The 23,177-nt window shown below is 40.6% G+C and overlaps 3 protein-coding genes across 9 annotated transcripts in view; 2 read left to right on the top strand and 1 right to left on the bottom strand.

The window, feature by feature from the left end:
- Positions 1–23,177, top strand: part of KIAA1328 (KIAA1328 ortholog) — a 912,897-nt gene that overhangs the window by 235,769 nt on the left and 653,951 nt on the right. The window lies entirely within an intron of this gene.
- Positions 1–23,177, top strand: part of FHOD3 (formin homology 2 domain containing 3) — a 490,096-nt gene that overhangs the window by 273,646 nt on the left and 193,273 nt on the right. For all 7 annotated transcript variants that reach the window (XM_050767203.1, XM_050767202.1, XM_050767198.1 and 4 more), the window contains exon 6: positions 11,279–11,373. In XM_050767203.1, coding sequence (XP_050623160.1) covers positions 11,279–11,373 — 95 coding nt within the window. The remainder of the gene's footprint in view (positions 1–11,278; positions 11,374–23,177) is intronic.
- Positions 1–23,177, bottom strand: part of RPRD1A (regulation of nuclear pre-mRNA domain containing 1A) — a 711,886-nt gene that overhangs the window by 540,207 nt on the left and 148,502 nt on the right. The gene's annotated exons all lie outside the window — the stretch shown is intronic.

Below are 23,177 nucleotides of genomic sequence, written 5' to 3'. Positions count from 1 at the left end.
AGGGCAGACAATTCAGTGGAAAAGAATAATAACTAGACTCCAAGGTCTTCATTTAGTTCCAAGAATGTCAACAATATCAACCTCTTTTTAATATTTACTGCAGACTCTGGTGAATCATGGAAATTAGGGGTAGACAAATCCAGTTCAGAGTTAAGAAGAGTGAATTTTAATGGTCTGATTAAAATTAATTGAAATCCCTTCTTTAAGATGAATTAACCCTTCCCAGAAGATAAGGGGTGAGTGATACTAACAGTTTTATTTTTCTCTCTGGAGATTACTTTGATTTAAAAACTCACTGCACATTTTCAGAGCTCCTCTGTTCTAATTGAAGAAAGCAGTGCCTATCTTGGTGCTTAGTGCTGGGCTCTTGGAAGAACTGATTGTACCCTACAGTTTCCCCATCTTCATTTTCAATGTGCAAATCACAGATCATTCCTCCCAAAACAAAATAAAACCCTAGTTACCACTGATATTTGCTTATAGCAGAATGTTGCCCTGTGGTAAAGTAAGTTTCTTTAATGTTTCATACCATTCACTTATTTTTTTTCTGTACTTTTGGTAGAAATAAATAGGAATTATTTCCAGTCACATTCTCAAATGGCAAAATATCTTATTGAATGGCAACAGAAAAGTATTTTCTTTATACTGCTTCTGTAAAAGAAAATCAAGTCAAGAGTGGGAGGACTGGGAAGACAGACAAGCCAAAGTACTCACACATCAGTGAGAGGAATCTCACATTTCATGGTGGAACTCTGTGGCCTCAAATATGCAAGTGGACACTTGGTTTTTAAAACCAAAGCCTTGTCTCATACATAAAAAGGGCTGGTTTGTGGTAAAAGTTGTGATATATCTATAGTTATAATAATGCTTTAAAAAATGCATTTAAAATACTTAGACCTAAACTAGATAACCCCTTTAAACAGGATTATATCTCTGTGCCCATTTATAGAATACATGCAAGCTTAATTTCACTGTCATATAGAAAAAGGAATGGATGAGGGATTGATTAAAAGATTACACAGAGCAGCAGTATTTAAGAGCTGTTTGTGCAAAAAGTCAGATGATTTTGCCAGGAAGAGATCATCTTTCAACTTCATCAATGGCATTTTTGGTATCTTTGGCTGAAGGACAGGACATGAACAAGCAGGCAAATAACTGATTTGGTATCGGATCCTTATATGTCTGCAGTGTGTAAGAAAACATGTTTAAAAAATCAAGTCTAGCTCTGTTTGTGGGATGAATGTATATTTTATTTGTAAGGACTTCTCTTAAATGTAAGGCATGTTTACCTCACTGAAAATTCATAGGTTTCAAGTTAAAGCCTTGAGATGGTAGCAAAAGGTTCAGAGACAAAGGAGCCCAGATGGTCTGGGCAACAAACTAAAGGGCCAGAGGGTTGGCTGGAGATGTAGGGGGTCCCTGGGCCCTGTCCCGAGCAAGAGGGAACCAGAAGGTGTTCCAGCTTCCGCTGACATATTTAATGCCTTGGAAAAGTCACCGGTAAGAACATCTATTATGTATTTGAAAAGGAGTGGGCATCAAAGGCGAGAGACCAGCCAGGACCCGCAGTTGCTATAGTCCAGGAGAGATCATGGAATTTGAACCTGGGGCAGTAGTGGAGAAGAAGAGAAGACCTGTCTCAGAGGAACACTTAAGGGAATTGGGTGACTCACTGAAGGTGGAGGATGAGGAAAGGGAAGGAGTCTGGAATAGCAGATTCCAAACTTTTTGGTTGGAGACCTACAGGAAAAGAACAATTATATTTATATAGAAAGAAAATAAGAACAATATTTCCCTTAATAAGTGCAGTGTACTCCATTTTCTCTTCTATTTCATTTATTGAAAAATATGCATTGCTGGTCTTATTAGATTGACTTTACAACTTTGTAGTGGTATTTGAAAATGCAGGTATACAGTGAGCTCCAGTGTCTAGCCTGGGTTACTGGGTGATGTGTCTTATCATCAGGGCCCCTTAGGACCTACTGAGGTAGGTGGGGTGGGGAGTGTCTAGTGCTGAGGGGGAAGGGCAGTCAAAACCCTTCAGTCCTGCTTCCAGCAAAGCATCTGGGAGTTAGCCATTGTCTGTGAGGCTTCCTTTTAATGGTTCCTTGCAGTAAAGAGCTACCAGCTTTAAAAAGGAAGGGAAGAAGAAAAGAAAGAAGGAAAGAAGGGAGGAAGAGGTGGAGGAAGGGAAAAAGAAGAGAAAGGATTGAAAACCATGGGCTTAGCATGCTGAGACAGAATTGTGAATGGACCCTGGCCCCAGGAGTTGCTCGATCCAGGCCACCTTCCATGTTGCTGCTAGATTTCTTATTGTAAAAACAGAGCAAAGGGGAGTTTTGGTTTGGAGTAAGATGGAGTAAGTACACAGGACCCTGTCTTTCCCAATGAATTCAACTGTAAAACCTATAAAGACAACTATTCAATTGTCTTTCCAATAAATTCAAGGATAAAATACTCAGAGCAACTATTTGAAGACTCTGAAGAGTAAATCGTAGGAGGCAGATTGGGGAAGAAGACTAGAACTTGAAATATTGAACTGACAGTGCTTTTAACAATTTTCTTCTGGTATTCTCTGATCTGGACTCAAATTAGCACAAAACCCAGAAGTGGACTTGGGTGTGGACAGAGAGAATTCAAGATCTTTCTATTTCTGGCTTGAGTAGGAGGAAAACAGACTCAGTGCAGAAGCCTCACATGTTCCTCATTCTGTTATCTTGCCCCCTCTCCCCCAGGTAATCCCATGGTGAGAACAGCAGGGGTCTACGGGCACCTAAAACTCTGAGGAGTGGGGTGGAAACTCACAGAAGTCTGTTTTTTCCTTCTCTGTTCTTCTGCTTGGCCACAGTTGTGGCTATAGTCATAGAAATTAAGTGGCTGAACAGGTTAAATAATGCCCCGGCTCTCTGGCTGAAGGGCTAAGAAGGGGAAGCCTCAGCTGGTGCAATGGCTCACGCCTGTAATCCCAGCACTTTGGGAGGCTGAGGCAGGTGGATAACTTGAGGTCAGGATTTGAGACCAGCCTGGCCAACCGGATAAAATCCTATCTCTACTAAAAATACAAAAAAAAAAAAAAAAAAAAAAAAAATTAGCCAGGCATGGTGGTGCTCATCTGTAATTCCAGCTACTTAGGAGGCTGAGGCACCAGAATCACTTGAACTGGGGAGGCGGAGTTTGCAGTGAACTGAGATGGCGCCACTGCACTCCAGCCTGGGCGACATAGCAAGACTCTGTCTCAAAAAAAAAAAAAAAAAAAAAAAAAGGGTGGTGGAGGGAGCCTCAGGGAACCTAAAAGTATCAGGAATATAAAGGAGAAGGAGAATCTCAGGAATGCAAAAGTTTTATGTGAACCCCTGAGCTCCACACAGACTGCATGCATGAATCTAACCCTAAACAGCATAGCAATGACTTTGAGAACTGAACAAGATAGATACTGCCCAGGCCCCAGACTGTCTACTTTGCGGTGCACATACAGAGCTGAACCAAATGGCACAGCAAGGGCTCTGAAAACTGAACTGATATTGGAACCACAGAAGACAGGTCAGAACTTGTGACTCAAACCGAACCAGGTTAATTGCCTGCTTAAACAAAAATGTCAACATTTTTCTGTAATATTTAAACAAAACCCAGAGTTTCATAACATTATTTAAAAAACATCCAGGAGGTAAGCCAAAATTACTTGGCACACAATAAACTAGGAAAATCCCAACTTGCATGGGAAAAGATAGATCACCGCCCCAGGGCCACACTGATGCAGATACCGGATTTGTCAGTTTGTCATGTAGCCATTATGAAAATGCTTCGGGAAGTAAGAGTGAACATTATTGAAATGAATAGAAAGATGGAAAGTCTCAGCAAGAAATAGAAGATATAAAGAACCCAATGGAAAATTTAGAAACAGAAGATACAATAACCAAAGTAAAAAGCTTACCAGATGGGCTCAGTAGCAGACTGGAAATCATAGACCTTAATTGAAACACATTAGTACTTATATTAAATATGACTGGTCTAATCACAGTAATTAAAAGACAGACATTAATGAATAAATAAAACAAGACCCAACTAAATGCTGCTTACAAGAAACCCACTTTAATTATAATGCTATAGTTGAGCAAAAGGATGCAGAAAAAAAAAAACCATGCAAACACTAATCAAAAGAAGGTGAAGTGACTATATTAATTATTAGAAGAAGTAGGCTTCAGAGCAAAGAAAATAATTGGAGGTAAAGCAGACATTATAATGACAAAAGAATCAGGTCACCCAGAAAAGTAGAGCTTCAGAATTCATAAAGCAAAAACAGAACTGAAATAAGAAATAGAAAACATTCTGTTGTAGTTGGAGACTTCAATACTTCTCTTTTGGTAATCAATAGAATTGACAGACTGAAAATCAGCAAGTCTATGAAGGAACTGAATGGCACCATCAACCAAATAGTTCTAATTGACATCTTTAGAAAATGCTACTCAACTACAGAGAATACATATTACTTTCAAATATGCATAAAACATTCACCAATATAAATCATATCTTGGGTCATAAAACTAAACCATAACCAATTTAAAAGAATTGATATAATGTGATTTCTGACTGGAATAAAATTAAACTGTAAATCAGTAACAGAAGGATAACATGAATATGTCCAAACTCTTAGAAATTAACACACTTCTAAATAATCCATGTGTTGAAGAGGAATTCTCAATGGAAATTAGCAAACATTTTGTACTAAATGAAAATGAAAATACACCACATCAGATTTGTGGGATGTGGTTGAAGCAATGCATGAGGGAAATTTCTAGCATTACCTGCATATATTAGAAAAGAGGGAAATAATATAAGCACCTTCCTTAAGAAACTAGGGTAAGAAAAGTAAAATAAAACCAAATATGTAGAATGAAGAAAATAATAAAAATAGAAATTGATGAAGTTGAAAGCAGAGAAAAAATAGAGAAAATAAATGAAACAAAAAGCTGATTCTATGAAAAGAAAAATAAAGTTGACCAACAAGAATGACAAATGAAAAAAGAGAAGACATGCATTGCTAACATTAGGAATGAAAGGAGATAAAACTTCACTTAAATGAATTATAACAGAATACTACGAACAACTCTAAGCACATAAAATTGATACATTAGATGAAATGGATCAATTCCTTAAATGGATCCTTTATTTAAAAATCACAAACTACCAAAACCCACCCAAGATGAAATAATAACCTAACTAGCCCCATTACTGTAACTATTAAAGAGATCTAACTTGCAGTTAACCTTCTGAACAAAATATCTCCAGCCCCAAATGGTTTCCTGGTGAATTCCACCAAACATTTAACGATAAAATAAAACCATTTTACAAAATCTCTTCCAGAAAACAGAAGAGGAGGGAACACTTCCCAATTCATTTTATGAGGTCGGCGTTACCATGGTATGAAAACCAGACATAAAATACACAGAACAATATTTATTATGAACAAAGATGCAAAAAATCCTCAACAAATATTAGTAAATCAAATCCAGCAATATATGAAAAGAATAATATGCCATGGTCAAAAAGGATGCAAGTCTCATTCAGTATTTGAAATTCAGTTAGTGTAACATACTGCATTAATAATCTGAAGAAGAAAAACCACGATCTTATCAGTTGATGTAGAAGAAGCATTTGACAAAATTCATTCATTCATGATTTACAGAAAGCTCTTAGCAGACTAGAAATCGGAGAAACTTCCTCATCTTGATAAAAGACAATTTATAAAAACATATGTCTTACATCATAATTAATGGTAAATGATTATTAATGCTTTCTCCCTAATATTAGGAACAAGGCAAGGATGTTCACTCTCACCACGCCCATTGAATATTATACTGAAAGTCTTCACTAGTGCAATAGGGATGGGAAGAGGGATATAGATTGGGAAGGAAGAAATAAAATTGTTCTTTTTCACAGACAACATTATTGTCTATGTACAAAATTCCAGGAAATCTACAAAAACAAAACAAAAAATCAAACCCTCCTAGAATTAAGTTTAACAAAGTTGTAGGATATAAGGCCAATATCCAAATTCAACTTTGTTTCTATATACTAACAATAAACAATTAGGAATGGAAAAGTTTTTAAAACACCATTTGTAATAGCTCCGAAGAATGTGAATTACTTATAAATTTGGCAAAAAATACCATCCCAAACAAACAAACGTTGCATTTATAGTTGAAAACTATAGAACACTGATAAAAACAATCTGCAAAGATGTATAATAAATAGACATAACAGGTTTATAGATTAGAAGATTCAGCATAGTAAAGATGTCAGTTCTCCTAGAATTTATAGATTATTTCCAGAAAGATTTTGTTGTTGTTGATTTAGACAAGCTGCTTCCAGAATTTGTATTAAAAGGCAAAAGAACAAGAATGGCTGAACCAATTTTGAAAAAGAAGAATGAATAGGAAGAATCACACTACCTGATTTTAACATTTCCTCTAAAGCTATGGTGATCCAGATTGTGTGGTATTGGCAAAGGGATGGACAGACCAATGCAACAGAAACAGACGTGTACAAACACAAACAGTTGATTTTTGGAAATAGAAAAACAAATGGCGTTATAGCAGTTGGACGTATGAAAAAAATGAACTTCAATCCACGCTTCTTTGTACAACAGTTATCTCAAATTGGATCATACAGCTACATATAAAGAGGAAAAACTATACATTTTTAGGAGAATGCATAAGAGAAAATCTTTGTGATTTCTAGTTAGGCAAGGAGTTCTTCCACCACTTCTCATGACCCACAGCTGGGTAAGGTTAGCCTGGAGAGCTTGCTCCCTGTTTTCTGTTTTTGAGAGTTGTTCAGCGTGTGCTTCTGTTCAATGGAGGCACTATTCCAACTCATTCCTCACCACACCCCTGCAAAATAGATAGTATGGCATAGCTGTGTCATTTTTGAGATGAAGAAACTAGCGCACAGAAAGATGAATAAATATACCTCTAGTGTCATAAGTTCCTTGAGTGGCAGAACAGGAAATCCTCTCTTCCTAGACCTGTGGTGCCATCTACCTTTGTGTTCTGATAGACAGTCTCAGCCTCCACATCCTTCTTGAAAACACAAATCATGAATTTTCATGGCTCCTGTGACCCAGACGTGTGTTTTCAAGGCATCTGTTTTGTTCTTCTGTGTGGGTTTTATTCTCAGGCCCACGTTTAAGGTTGGTGGGTTTTTGCTGCTCATAGTGCAGTACTAACCCACATGAATCTCTTTAGCGCCATCTTGTGTCTGGAGTGGTTTACAGGCGGGATTGCTTTAGTAGCAGCGGGTAGGGTACAAAAAAGATGTAGTGGGAAAGATTTGATTACCAAAACATGAAAAATTCGTGTGATCGGACACTTGAATTCCATCAGACATGAACTTTCTAGTGACGCACCTCTTCCAGTGTCATCAGTTAATAGAATGTTGCAGGGAACAGATCAAGTCAGCTTTTAAATCTTAGTTTGCCTTCTCCCATTGTAATAGGTCCTTGCTTCCTGGGCCCTTGGCCAGTACCAGAGGCCCTGAGCTCTTAGGGTGGAGGCCTTCTTCAGTCCCAGTTTCTCAGCCTTGGGGAGAGAGTCTTCCCTGTGGATTTACCTTCCGGAAGGCTAAAGAGTCTACCTTCTCTCTCCGTGTGTGGTTAGGCTGATTTAAAGGAAGGTGCCAAAATGAACCTCAGGATTGGCCTCTCCAGCAGCGGGACTCAGAATGGGAAAAGGACAGTGGAGCAAACTCCCCTTCCATGGAGACTTGCCAGTTTGTTTGCGAAGGGAAGGAGGGAAGACATGGGAAAAAAATTAGGGCAGAATGTGCCGAATTCTTGGAGCTCTCCCCTGAGGTAGGGGCTGCGTCTTTCTGCAGGAGGGTGCGGGATGGGGGCGGGGGTGGGTGTTGCTAAGAAAGGGTGCACTAGTAAAAAATTCTCAAGACAAAAGCATGTAGCACCTTACATTATTCAGTCTCTACTTTTCCATTACAGAAGTAACCGATGCTCATATTAGAAAACTGGGAAAATAGAAAAAATACGACACACATCCAAAGAGCATATACTCAATCACAATGGTTAATATTTTATGGATTTCCTTTTCTTCTTTGTATGCATGAAGATTTGAGTGTTATGACTGGGCACGGTGGCTTATGCCTGTAATCCCAGCACTTTGGGATTCCAAGGCTGGTGGATCACTTGGGATTCCAAGGCTGGTGGATCACTTGAGCCCAGGAGTTTGAAACCAGCTTGGATAACATAAGGAGACCCTGTCTCTATAGGAAAAAAAAAAAAAAAAAATAGCTGGGTGTGGTGGCATGTGTCTGTGGTCCCAGCTACTCAGGAGGCTCAGATGGGAGGATCATTTGAGCCTGGGAGGTTAAGGCTGCAGTGAGCCACGATGGCACCACTGTTCCAGCCCGGGCGACCGAGTGAGACCTTATCTCAACTAAAAGAAGATTTGAGTGTTTTGTTTAATTATATGATGTTGCTTTTTACTTATTTAATTATGTGATGTTGCTTTTTACTTATACTTGCTTTTTACTTATTTTATGAGAAACATTTTACAAGTTAGGACATAGCTTTGGTAAATGACTGTGTATGCTGAGTTCTAGAACCATGATAGGTATTTGTGTTTTAGTTATTATTTTGGTATGTTAAATAATGCTTCAGTGAACACCTTTGCTTCCTTTTTTATTTTGTTTGTTTAAACTTAGAGCTGTTTCCTTAGATATAGGTTTCCCAAATCATGATGACTGGGGAAAGGCTTGAAGAGGATTTTAAGGTTCTTAGTATAAACACATACATGCTCTCCTACCCTGGCTGGAAGTGGGCTCTGCTACTTAGGCAGTGATGGAGATTTTGGACACATCCCTTCACTTCTCAGAGCCTCAGGTTTTTCCTCTGCCTAATGGAGGTAAAAATACCCACTGCATATGGCTCTTCTATTAATAATACCTATAAAATCCCTCCAGAGAACTTGGCACACAGTGAGCGCTAAATACATGGTAACTTTACAAAATAATTATAGCCCTAGATAGCCTTATTGCAGGTTTCTACCAGTTTGCCCTACCACTGCCAATGCAGGAAGTTATTTAACCTCTCTAGTGTTTGATACATAATCACTTCTTTTTAAAATACCTTTGCCAATTTGAGTGAAAACACTACCTTATTATTTTAATTTGCATTTGTTTTATTATAGTGAGAGTGAACAATTTTGCATGCTATTATAAACAAGTTTGTTGTCTCATATAAAATGTATTTGCCTTTTTTTCTGTTGGTATTTAATATTTTACTAGCTGTACTAACTATTTTAAAAAGAAATAATTCTGTTCTTTAACATATTTGTTATAGATCCATTTATCTAGTATAATTTTATATCAAACTTTTGTATGCTATATTCAAATGCTACATACAGATTTCTCATTAGGATGAGAAATGTGATTATAACTGTAATCTCTTTGTAATTCTGTGAATTTTTTAATTGTATCTATAATGTTACTTGCAAATTATGACAATATGTATTTCCAGCAATTTTGTATCTTATTGTTTTTCATATCTTATTAAATTTGTCTGAAATTCTATAGCAGTGTTAAATAATCCATAGGTTTAATGAGCATCATTTAAAAATTATTTTCTGATTAGTAGTAATATCTCTAGTGTGTTACCATTAAATATAATATGAATCTGTTATTTCTCAAAATATACTGCTTATTGTGTCAAGGATATGTCCAAATAATTTTTAAAATTTTTGAGTTCTTACATATTTAGGAGCATAGTTTTTCTCAGAATAACATGGTTTTCTTTTACTTTTTCTTTCTTTCTTTTTTTTTTTTTTTTTTTTTTTTTTGAGGCAGAGTCTTGCTCTGTCACCCAGGCTGGAGTGCAGTGGCGCGATCTTGGCTCACGGCAACCTCCACCTCCTGGGTTCAAGCAATTTTCCTGCCTCAGCCTCCTGAGTATCTGGGATTACAGGTGTGCGCCACCACACCCATCTAATTTTTGTGTTTTTAGTAGAGACAAGGTTTTGCCATGTTGGTAAGGCTGGTCTTGAACTCCTCACCTCATGTGATCCACCTGCCTTGGCCTCCCGAAGTGCTGGGATTACAAGCGTGAGCCGCTGCACCTGGCCACTAACGTGGTTTTCTTATTTGATCTTCTGTTAGATAGGATGAGTTTTCTAATATTACATATATATTTGTATACTTAGAATTTGTGTATACTGTTTTGTGTTTTGCTCTTTTTAATCAACATATTTCGTGTAGAATGTTTCTTACAACCCACATATAAACTTTGTGTGTGTAATGCATAAAAAAATGTAAGAATACATCAATATTTTAAGAATGGTTATCTTTAATTTATGGGAATATGAATTATTTTCACTTTATTCTTCTGTATTTTTCTAAAATGAGCTGTCCTGTTACCAGCATAAAAAAAATGTTGTTTAGAAAAATGTCAATGCCCTGCAATTAGTTTTGGGTGAAATATGATTAGGAGGTTAGATGTGATTGAAGGAATCCTTCTTCCTTTAGGTAACTTCTGTCTGTTCATTATCTATCATTCAGATTATCTTTGTACTAATGGAGTTGAAAACCTGAGTTTAATGTTTACTTAAAAAAGCATAGCCAGTATTTTCTATTTGGAGAACAATGATAGTATGTGGTGACTATGTTTTCCCAAACTAAGAATTTAGGATTTGATATGTGAGGAATGTGTGATATCATGTATTTTCATGATACCTGATGTTTTTTACTTGAAAATCTTTAAGGGGAATTGCTCATATTTAACTACACATTTATTGCTGACCTATTGGAATAAAATTGGATTAATTCAGGATGATCCCACAGAATCTGAGACTTGCTGACCACAGACTGGGGCACTGGACAGGTTGCTTTTGGAAACTTCGTTTGCCCTTGTGGCCCCCGTGGGAGGCCACAACCCAGACACCATCTCATGAATATCTTTGTCCTGTCTGGGACTACACACAGATATAGAAACAGGAAAACATGCATTTATACATCAAGGCACACAGAAACAACAATCACTGGATTGGTGCCTTAATTGCATCTTCTAGGAGCCTGGAATAGCCCTTGTTTCCTCTAGTGTTCGACACTTTCTCTCTGAAATGAGATTTAGCTAATTTCAGAGCTCAGGAATTCTCCTCAGATTTGATCCTTAACATGCTATGTACTTAAAGTATGAAAATCTTGATTGGTATTATGATCACTGAAGATTGTATTTCTATATAAATCTTTAATGTCTCCTTTTTCTTGTTTTCTGTAGCTTTGGGCCAGATTATGTTGTATGTGGATGGAATGAATGGAGTAATAAACCACAATGAAACCATTCAGTGGCTGTACACTCTCATTGGGTCAAAGGTAAGGGGAAGTTATGGTTGACTGTTTTGTTCAATTGTCATATCACTTGCCTTTCTTTTTTCTTTGAGTCAGTTTTGCAGAAAGAAATTTTATTCAGCTTTTTTCAAGCTATTACAGTATAAATGAGGACTACTGCTCTATAGATTTTAAGATACACTTAAATGGCAAGTAGCTCATGAAATTTTAATGCATTTCTATTTTCTCTTCTCTTAAGCTTTAATCAAGTGCCTTTGGAATCTTTGGTTTTTAATATTTAATTAAATGTTATACCGTAGGGCCGGGCACGGTGGCTCACGCCTGTAATCCTAGCACTTGGCAAGGCCGAGGCGGGTGGATCACAAGGTCAGGAGATCGAAACCAGCCTAGACAACATGGTGAAACCCTGTCTCTACTAAAAATACAAAAATTAGCTGGGCATGGTGGTGCACACCTGTAATCCCAGCTACTCGGGAGGCTGAGGCAGGAGGTTGCGGTGAGCTGAGATCATGCCACTGCACTCCAGCCTGGGTGATGGAGCAACACTCTGTCTCAAAAAAAAAAAAAAAAAAAAGAAAACCACATTATTCTGAGAAAAACTATGCTCCCAAATATGTAAGAACTCAAAAATTTTAAAAATTATTTGGACATATCCTTGACACAATAAGCAGTATATTTTGAGACTCTGTCTCAAAAAAAAAAGTTATACCATAGATGTAAGATCTGTGAACCACCTGTATTTCATGTTCATATGTACATATATATCGCTGTGTTGTACATATGTATATGCATATTCCTATATGGATAAAAGAATCTGGGATTACCTTTCAGCTCTAACATCAATTATAAAAGTAACCAATGTTTATTACAGATTTGCCGGGCACCAAACTAGGTCTTTTATTTTTTATTTATTGAGACAGAGTCTTACTCTGTTGCTAGACCGGAGTGCAGTAGCATGATCTCGGCTCCCTGCAACTTCCACCTCCTGAGTTCAAGCAAATCCCAGGCCTCAGTCTCCCAAGTAGGTGGGATTAAAGGCATGACCCACCACCCTGGGCTCATTTTTGTGATTTTAGTAGAGACACAGTTTCACCATGTTGGCCAGTCTGGTCTTGAACTCCTGGCCTCAAATGATCCACCTGCCTCAGCCTCTCAAAGTGCTGGGGTTACAGGCATGAGCCACCACATCCGGCCCATAAAACATCCTAGGTGTTTTATAAGCGTGATCTCATTTAATCTTCATGAGGCCACTATCAGGTAAGTAATATAATTCCTATTTGGTAGTTGAGGAAGCAATGCTTGATTATGAAAGCGTAGCTGGTTTCCCCATGCATTTTGGCACATCACCACCAGCCATGCCTTGGCTGCAAAGTCCCTGAGGTCTCTGGAAGTCCTGCCAAGGAAGCAGATCTACTCCATCACTTCAGGTGTGCCAAACACTGGGCAAGCCTCTGGCATGGTCTTCTCTGGGTTCTGCTGGCACGTAGAGGAGCATGTGTTAGGGACTTGACTGCAGGGGGATTTGGGAGAAGTAGTAAAAGGGACCCTGTCCTGAGCAGGTGCAGATGCACCAAGGTTAAAGTGCTGTGCAGGTAGCATGTTGTGGAGATCTGAGTGGCTGTAGTGGGCAACATGGTCAGATGGAGTGGGGGATCTTGAGGGCCTGGATACAGAATTTGAACCTGACTTAAACAGGTCACAGAATCAGCATAGCTTTGTAGGGGCCCTGAAGCGCATATTGGATTAATCTATTCTCACAATGCCAATAAAGACATACTCAAGACTGGGTAATTTATAAAGGAAAGAGGTTTAATGGACTCACAGTTCCATATGGCTGGGGAGGCCTCCCAATCGTGGCGAAAGGCGGAGGAGGAGCAAAGGCACATCTTACATGGTGGCAGGCAAGAGAGTGTGTGCAGGGGAACTGCCCTTTATAAAACCATCAGATCTCATGAGACTTATTCACTGTCATGAGAACAGCATGGGAAAAACATGCCCTCATGATTCACTTACCTCCCACTGGGTCCCTCCCACGACATGTGGGAATTATTACAATTCAAGGTGAGATTTGGGTGGGTACAGAGAACCAAACCATATCACATGTGGTCTGCCCAGACTGTCCCCCATCCCTGTGTTCACTGCCCACCCCCACTAGAGTGAGCCTTTCAAGGCTGCTGTGCACAGTGCTGTGCTCTGCTGGGGAGCCCATCCCCTGGCCCTGCCCCTGGAGTCACCTGCCTCCCAAGGATTCTACTGTCCTTTGGGAGCACTCAGCCCTGATTTGATTTGGGGAGGAGCATGGTTCTAGTTTTAGGCTGTCTCTCCTTCTCAGACTTCTCAAAATCCTGGTGATTGTGTCCTTGTGTGGTGGGAAAGGCCTTTTCTCTGTGGCTGGTGTTGGCATGCAAATCCCCATGGGGTCCCACATTTGTGGGTGGCCTTCACATCTTCCCCTCAGTTTTCCTTTTTCTAGTATGTATTGATGAGAAAATTTTTCCCCATTTCATATTAGATACAGCTATGGTTTCCCTAGGAAGACTGAAAATCTTTTAAAAGAATGTTTTGGCTTTGTTTTCTATGGAAAATGGAAGTGACTCTATTTTGAAACTGATATAGGTGACCTTGGACGCTGAGTGGAATTCTGGGCCTTGTAGGTTGCTTCAGCCTGGCCAGGGGAAGATTTATATCTCATATCCTGTTTCAGTTTCTTCTCCTTTTTCCTTGCTTGTGCTGGGAACCGTCCCTAACTTTCATGTTCATTTGGAACCTGCTCCCTCCCCAAGGCGCTCTAAATGGTCTTGAGGACCTAAAAGCTAGGGAGACGGGAAGAGATTTTGCAAGAAAGATGACTTTTTGTACATGACACAGCTGAATTAAGATATCTTTATGGTTTTATGATGGCCATGATAAAACACCAACAACTTGCCCTATTTCTAAAAGGAAACAAAACCTAACATGCTTACAATAGAAAAACTGACAGTCTAATAGCTCATCGTCAGACAGAGAATAGAGTGAGGGCAAAGTTAGGGAAGGTGGGATGGGTATGGGGAAGAAGCACTGTGAGCAGGGAGAGATGACATAGAGAATGCTGTGGTCCGAATGTGCCCCCTAAATTTTTGTGTTGTAAACGTGATCCCCAATGCAGCAGTGTTAAGAGGCGTTTAGGTCATGGAGGCTCTGCGATCATGAATGGATTAATGCCATGATAAGAAGGATTTGTGGAAGGAGTGCATTTTTTCTCTTTTGATTCTCTGCCATGTGAGAGCACAATCTTCCTCCCCTCCAGAAGATACTGCAACAGGCACCATCTTGGATACAGAGAGACTGGGCCCTCACAGCCAGTGCCTTGATCTTGGACTTTCCAGCCTCCAGAACTGTGAGAAATAAATTTCTGTTCTTCATAAATTACCCAGTCTCAGGTATTTCTTTTTATAGCAGCACATATAGACTAAGAGAGGAAAGGCGCAAAGAAAAGAAGAGAGAGAGATAGAAAAGAGGGAGGAGAAGGAACACAGAGGAGGAAAAGAAGAAGAAAAGCAGAGGAAAAACCCAGAAATAACAGAAATGCATGCCGTGGCTCAGAGTCTCTGGTGTTGCAACAGCATCATATTGATTTTACTTTGGAATCATTCTGTAAGGCAAATAAGCAATCAGGAAGGAATGAACACACAGGAAAATCTTTATTGCATTTGTAAATAACATGGAAAAATTATACAATTAAAAAGTTTCAAAAATACATTTCTAGGAATTGTGCTTTCCCAGCCTCCCCCTCCTACACGGTGCACTCGGTGTGTGCTTCCTCAGCGGTGATTCAGGACTCTGGGCCGCCCCCTCAGGGCCTCTGTCTGAGGTGGCACACTCGCCTCCTCCCCAGCCATTTGGGCCATCAGCACTGGATCTGTGGATTTCTGTCTCCATCTTTTATTTTCCCAAAGGAAGGTCTAGAATAGTCGCTGGCTCCTGTGTTCTGCACTGTGCTGGTCACAATGAGGACAAGAGAGCGGAGCCAAGAGTCAGCCTGTGCCTTGGAGTTCACTGTGTTGTTGGAAAGGAGAATTCTGGGGAACAGTGACGCTGCAGCCTGTCCCACTAACTGTGATGTCACATGAAGGTCTCCTGCCACTCTGCAGGGTGTGCTCTGCTCTAGGCAAGTTGCTGAAACTTAACAAAGGCAGTAGCTGCCAAGTTTATTTCCAGTCTACATAGTTCTAACGAGATCACTTCTTATTTACAAAACCAGTGGAGTGTCTGCTGACACTCTTCCCTCACCCCCATCTGAATAGTGAGAAATTGAAAAGAACAACAGATACATCAACCTAAGACCCTTAGGTTTTGAGAATGAAGCCTCAGTCTCCTCCTGAAACATACGGTTTGGTCAATACAGCTGCAATAGGTTTTCCCCAATTCAAATGAAGAAATCAGGAAAGCCAGGGGTCCTAGCATTTTGTTTTGACAAAGAGTCAGATTTATCTTAACCTGGAAAGTTTACCTTGACATCCAGTTGCCTTTGCCTTATACAGTCACAGAGTTGATAAAGGAAATACTGGAGTAGAAAAATCTTGTCATCGTGTTTTCATAATTCTTCATTTTTCTTCCATGAAAGGCAACAAGATGTGATTTTGCAGCCTGCCAGAGGCTCATTATGCAATGCATATTTGCAGATATTTGAGACTCATAGCCAGGGGAGAAAATGATGCATTCGTAGCCAAATAATGACTTTTTAAAAGAAAGAAAAAAGTGTTTTCAATAAAGTGTTTCTTTCTATTAACAAGAGCCCATCTTTAAACTCCCCAGTCAGGGGTAAGAGGCAGATGCCAGGCCCATGACTTATCACAGGATGTGGATTTTTTTCTCTTCATAAATCTGGAATTCTAATTAATTGGGTTAAGATGATTCAGTCTATATACAGCATGGCCCTTTTGTCACCTAGCATGGAAAGTCTGTTTCTTTATCTCTATGGATCCTCTTTTGGCCCATAGGGAAGGCCTTAGGGCCCTGAGCCTGGCAAACACTCACCTCCTTGCTGCCTCTTAGGGGTGCCTCGGGGTACTGGCTTGGAAGCTTCCCTGTCTGCATTGCTCTTCAGGTTAGCTTGCCCTGCTCTCTCTACATTCCCACCAGCCCCATTGAATCTCATCCTTCCATCTGTGCCCCACATTGCTGATCACAGGTCTCCAGACTTCCTTTCTACTTGTGTGAGGGTGAGCAGGCCTCGCTACTCCTGTGTAGCCCTAGCTGGAGGAGCCCTGGCCAAGGCCCTCCTTGCATGCATGTACACACACACACACGCGCACGCACACTCGCTTGCTTGCTCTCTCTCTCTCTCTCTCTCTCTCTCAGTCATACACATTAGAGAGCCTATGTGCCTGCCCGCCACCCCACCCCCAACACTGGGGACATTGCTGAAAGTTTCTTTAGGACTGCAAAATGAAGAGAAGTAACATGATGTGTAGAATGTTGTGTAGAAAGTGGTGGAGGAGGGGAAATTGACAGGGATGGGAAAGCTGGGTGGGAAGGGTTAACTCAGTATCACAGCTGTGAGGTGAGAGTAGCAGTAGAAACAGAATAATGAAAAAATGGAGACATTTTGAGGACTAGCCGTCTAGGGGGAGATTTCTAGATATAAGAAAATAAAAGGAACCAAAGGTGGGGGTCACAGTTTGACTCTGCAGCTATAAATACGGCAGTGCCTCTGGCAGTTGAAGAGTTGGACATTGGGGTTTGTTGGCAAGAAAACATTGGACACACTGGTTTGGAGATGAAGGAAATATTCCCAAAGAGAGCTAAGTGCCATAGAGCCTGGTGCTCCATGTGCCCCAGGAGATACTGGCTGTTGGACGAGGAGAGGAGATGCAGTGAGCCCTCTGGTCTTAGAGCCACTGGCATGGCACTGTTGTGTGATCTGCTCAGATGACCCAAATGTGGGGGTGAGAACTGAAGACCTTTGTAAATTACTTAATGTAAATAATGGAATCCTAGCCTTGAACAGATGGCAATGTCATGTTAAAGGTGTTCCTGACATCTTCAATCCCATTCCTGATATTGCTAGAGGCAGAAGGACCATCAAATCATTTGCCTAGGTTGCCCAGGGATACTGTTGCATGCTGGAATTGGTGGAAAGCCTTCCTTTTTGGGACATGCATTACCTGTTCATAATGCTTGTGCATTGCTTTCTTGAACAAGACACTCTGACTTGCTGTGGAAGCTCATTGAGTATTTAAAGGCAGTCACCATGTGAACCCTGTCCAAGCTAAACTTGATGGCTGCTACAGATAGTACCTGGGTACATAATTTTCAGCTCCTCATCCTACTGGTTACCAACTCTTCTGTTCATGTAGTAGAAAGAATAGTAATATGGTAGCTGGGATACGATATCATTCTTCCACAAATGCCACCTCTGATTTATTACATCTTTTAGCAGCAGCCCTGGGTGTTGCCTCAAGTTTGAACTGGCAATCCACTAAGCCTTCCGGATTTTTGTCACACATTTTTATCTGCCAGTTTCTTCCATTCTGCATGTCTGTGATTGATTGATTCACATTTAAATGCAGGGCTTGCATTTTCCCCCCATTGACTGTAGGCCAGAGTTCCAGTCTCAAGATAATTAAGAATTCTGTTTTGCCTCTTTCTCTTATTAACTGTTAGTGCTAATTTTATTTAACAAAAAATGAATAAGCAGATCTTCCATGCCATTGATGAAAATGTCTAGTGGGACAGAGACAAGGAATGCATAAACCAGTGCAGCTTGCAGGTTGACACTGATCAGTCAGAGCATTTTAGGGTCATTGTGCAATTAGTGGGAAGCTGCTGAACTCTGACCATCCAGCTGTGTTTCTTCACTGGGTTCACAAGGCCTTCCTGGAATCAAGATATGCTGCGTCTGTCAGTCAGTGCCAGAGCTCTGGAGTCACACACGCCTGCACCATCCTTGGGGTGGGTTGCTTTTTCATCTTTAAAATGGGAGTTATAATAGTGAAGAAGATGTGAAACGCTAAGCAGCAGGAGATGCCCAGTATGGTTTCCCATCCCTGCCCTCTGGAGTACAGGGTTTTATTCTTTTCCCTTCTCCCCCACCACCTTGTTGACCTTCCCTGTGGCTTAAGGCTTTTGTCTCAATGGGGAAAAGGCTTTGGCTGGGGTTTCCTGTCTTTTCACAGTGCTGGCTGCTCCCTTCCTCCTTTAGGGTTGCTGCTGTTCTGCCTGCTGTGTGACTGTGCACCGCCAGGCCTGCACTATTAGGAAATTTTCTTGGTCCCAGCCCTGCCCCCTGCTTCTTTGTGAGTGCCATGGAGAGCAGCCTACTGGTGGGTGCCAAATCCCTTTGTGTCTGCAGTTCCAAGGGGTTTATGCTCTCATGGTAGCCCACAGTTGACATTTGACGATTTGCTAAAACTATTATCTGAGGTTATATTGTTTTAATTATTATTATTTTTTGAGACGGGGTCTTGCTTGGTCACCCATTCTGGAGTACAGTGGCACAGTCTCAGCTTACTGCAGCCTCGACAGCCCAGGCTCAAACAATCCTCCCACCTCAGCCTCCTGAGTAGCTGGGACTACAGGGCACACACCACCACACCCAGCTAATTTTCTGTGTTTTGGATGGAGATGAGGTTTCACCATGTTGCCCAGTCTGGTGTCAAACTCCTGAGCTTAAGTGATTCTCCCACCTTGGCTTCCCAAAGTGCGGAGAATACAGGCATGAGCCACAGTGCCTGGCCTGAGTTTTTCCTACTGCTTTGTATAAATGGCTTCATTTTCCTCCCCTCCCCTGCCTCAGATAGTCCATTGCTGGCCTCTCACCCTTTCTGGGTGGAGAGAACACACTCCCTCCCTAGATTTCAGGCTACTTGGTTTTCCTGCAACCCCAGCTATATGATGGGCTCAAGAAAAGTTATGGGGTGAAAGATTGTTTGTCTCTCTCTTATTATTAGGTTGGGAGTGACACTCGACATCTTTCCAGCTGGAAGCCAGAAGTCCAATTGTTAATATTATAAAAACACTGTAAATATACTGCAATAGCATGAGATATACTCAGCCAGAAAATTCTATATGGTCCAGGTAAAGGCAGTTACTAGAACATTATAGTTAGTTCCTTGAATTGTACTATTGTCTTAAATCCATCCTTAATGTTGGATGTTGTGTTTATAATTCCCACATTAATTGAATTGAAATGTTTCATTAATAGAAATTTGATTAAGACTAATTCTTTTAATAATGCAGTTAAAGATAACAGATTAAAGAAAAAATATGGCAAGTGGGCATATTGGCCTGTAGTCCCAGCTATGGGGAGGCTGAGACAGGAAGATCCCTGGATCCCAGTTCTTGATCAGCTTGAATAGACCCCATCTCAAAAAACGAAAATAGCTAAAGTTTACTGGTGTAGTATGGAAATCTTGATAGTAAAAAATAACTTTTTAAAACATTTACTGAATTTTTTGTGATTATAAAAGTAGCATTCTCTTTGTATAAAACTTTAGAAATACAAAAAATGTAAAATAAAAATTACCTGGAAACACTACCACATAAAGATCATCATTTTTTGGTACCTTTTCTTCTGATTTTTCTTTGAATTTTTCTTACGAAGTTAACTCTAAGTATATTATAAGCATTTCCTGTGTTACTACAACATTTTAAAACTGCAGTATTTAATGCCTACATAGTATACAGTCATATGAATGTACTATTATTCATTTGACTTTTCTCATCTTGTTAATTGAATTGTTTCCAGTGCTATGCTGTATTTAAAGAGCTTTGTTTCTAATGGCATAAAAATAGTTTAGTGAATGAGGTTGTGTTTGAATTTTTGCATGTTTATCAACATTATATTAGAGGAGATTTCTAAAATTCCGTGGGTTTTAATGGCATAGTCATGTAATATTTGTGTTGGAGTCATTGTGGGTATAAAGTGCCAGCTTCTTCCTTAGGGCTGTTGCTCTTCTGCCGGCCACTTGGCTGTGCATACCCAGAACACTCATTCTCACTGATTTGATATGTTAGAGGCCCCCACGTGAGAATAATCTCAGTAGGAGAAAAAAGGGAAAAAGCAAGTTTCACTAGTTATTGTTTTAGGAAGACCTCAGAGTGAGAGAGAAGTGATTCAGGCCAGGCCTCAAAGAGGGCAGCAGGCTGAGGAGGCCCCACCGTCCAGACGGGTCTCCAGACACAGGGCTAAACAGCAGTTTCTTCCATTCACTCTGAGATGATCATCTTCAGGGAGCTGACTGTGGTTCCTCAATTCTTAAGAGGCTTGCTGATAAACCTGAATTTTAACTTACAAAGACGTTATCCTTGTGAACGCAAGAAGCAGAAACTAAGGGTACACCTTTGACTCTTCTGTCCCTGTAGCCCAGGGCAACCAGCTGAGTTTTAGCAGTTGGAGGAAGAATAGAAGTGGGTGGCTCCAATCTGCAAGAACATTTAGGGAAATGCAAAAACACCAAAGTAGGCAGCATGCTGTTCCTCCCAGAAAGATGTTCTACCCTTTTCTAGGAGAGTTGGATGGGCAAGAGAACCAGAAGCAGCATAGACTTCTGGGAGCCCGCAGGGTTCTGCCACTCTCTACTCTACCCCCCGTCTGCCAGCCCTTCTCCCCCTACTCCAAAGAGATGTGAGCTGCCTGCCACACTCTTCTAACAGCACGTTTGCCAAACCTGGGATTTAGCTATTCATTGTCATGTTTCCAGGGCTGGTTATTTACTTAAGAGAGTTCTTTAACCTTTATTGTTCCTCAGAAGATAATATTTGTCACATTTTTCCCAAGGCTTAAGTTTTTGCACCAGAGTGAAAGATGGAAACCTCCATAGTATAGTGGAAAGAATCAGATTGACCTGGGTTTTTCTTTAACTTCTTCCAGGAATGAGCTATGCGACAAGTTACATAGCCTCCTTAGAATGTGAAGTTTTGCATTTGAAAATGGGAATGCTGCCAACTGGAAAGTACCCAATCTTGTTGATTTCCCTCAACCAAGAATTTCATTTTGCATATCAAGGTGCTCCTTTGGGCAATATCGTAGTGCAGGGATTTTGGTATTCCTAAGTAAACAATAAAAGATGTGCATTTTGTTTTTTTTGTTTTTTTTTTTTTTTTTGTTTTAAGGCAGAGTCTCTCTCTGTCACCCAGGCTGGAGTGCGGTGGCACCATCTTGGCTCACTGCAACCTCACCTCCTGGGTTCAAGCGATTCTCCTGCCTCAGCCACCTGAATAGCTGGGATTACAGGTGCGTGCCACCACGCCCAGCTAGTTTTGTATTTTTAGTAGAGACAGGGTTTCATCATGTTGGTCAGGCTGGTCTCGAACTCCTGACTTTGTGATCTGCCCACCTTGGCCTCCCAAAGTGCTGGGATACAGGCATGAGCCACCATGCCCAGCCGCATGTTACTTTTTGTCAGTTATTCATAATTACCTTGAATGTCTTAAGGGAAAGTTAACCAAGTGGATGTTTTCTGATCCTTGTCCACTTTTATTAATGGTTCTTTAAAGAAGTTCTTATTGACAAAGCCAGTCCCTGCAAAAGGGGGTGTTTCCCTGATTGTGCTGTGAAGCGAATACACAAAACCAAAAGTGAGCACCAAGCAGTGCAGGCTTTATTCGATGGCCATGGAATTGAGAAGTGGAAGCATGGTTCACAAATCAGTTCCTCAGTTCAAGAGAAGTCACAGATACAGGGCATCTTTAATGAAGGGGTTGGGGCATTAAAAGCAAGGGAAGCAATAGTCATGTCTTTTCTGGAAATGGTGGGGGAGGGACTTCTGAAACTGGAATGCAACTTTTCTTTTTGTCCTTTTATGGTTTCTTCTGATTGTTGTCATGGTGATTATCAATTGTCAGGGTGCTGGTGGAAGTATCTTTTTGCATGAGAATTAGATGATAATGAAGTCTAGAAACTCTTCAGAGGCCAAGTGAGAGGCCACCCTGGATCCCAGCAGTTGGACCCTGTTTAGTCAGGAGGGGAAACTTCTGACCTCAGGCATCCTATTTCCCAAAGATAAGCAGAGTTAAGGTAGGATAGAAATTCACTTGGTCGTATAGGCCTTTTCCGGGGTAACAAAACCTTCATCTAAGCCCCAGAATTTTATCTCAATAGAGAAAATGCCAGCCAGGCGCGGTGGCTCACGCCTGTAATACCAGCACTTTGGGAGGCTGAGGAGGGTGGATCACCTGAGGTTGGGAGTTCGAGACCAGCCTGATCAACATATTAGACGATTATTTTAGATTATTTTAAAATAGTTATTTAAATAAACATTATTTTAGATACTAAAAATACAAAATTAGCTGGGCTTGGTGGTGCATGCCTGTAATCCTAGCTACTCCGGAGACTGAGGCAGGAGAATTGCTTGAACCTGGGAGGTGGAGGTTGCAGCGAGATGAGATGGTGCCATTGCACTCCAGCCTGGCGCTGGAAAAAAAAAAAAAGAGAGAGAGAGAAAATGCTAATTTGTAGTATATTTATTGTTATTTTTAATTATTTTGTGTTGTCTGCTTTATTTTACATTCTGTAAGATTTCCTGTTCACTAGTAAAATCCTAAGGGCTACCCAGCCTTATCCTTGGCTAATATACCTTCTGCAAATTGCATTGTGTCATAAGCAGGTTGGCCATCAGACCCTGAGGCTGGACCATGTGGGTTTGGTGCACATGACTGCCTGTTCTGGTAGATGTGCCAACCCTGGTCTCTGCACTGTCCCTTGAAGGACACCTGCAAACCAAGACCCAGAGTTCTGTACTTAGTTAGTATGTTTGCGCCTGTTCTTTATTTCTGGTAATACTCACCTCATGTTGCAGATAACCTGTTAGAGGTCGAGAAGGGAGAGATTTGGAGTCTGGGATGTC

The sequence above is a fragment of the Macaca thibetana genome, chromosome 18 (genome assembly GCF_024542745.1).
Source record: "Macaca thibetana thibetana isolate TM-01 chromosome 18, ASM2454274v1, whole genome shotgun sequence".
NCBI lineage: Eukaryota > Metazoa > Chordata > Mammalia > Primates > Cercopithecidae > Macaca > Macaca thibetana.
Note: the sequence above shows the minus strand (reverse complement) of the source record. Positions and strands in the feature narration are given on the sequence as shown.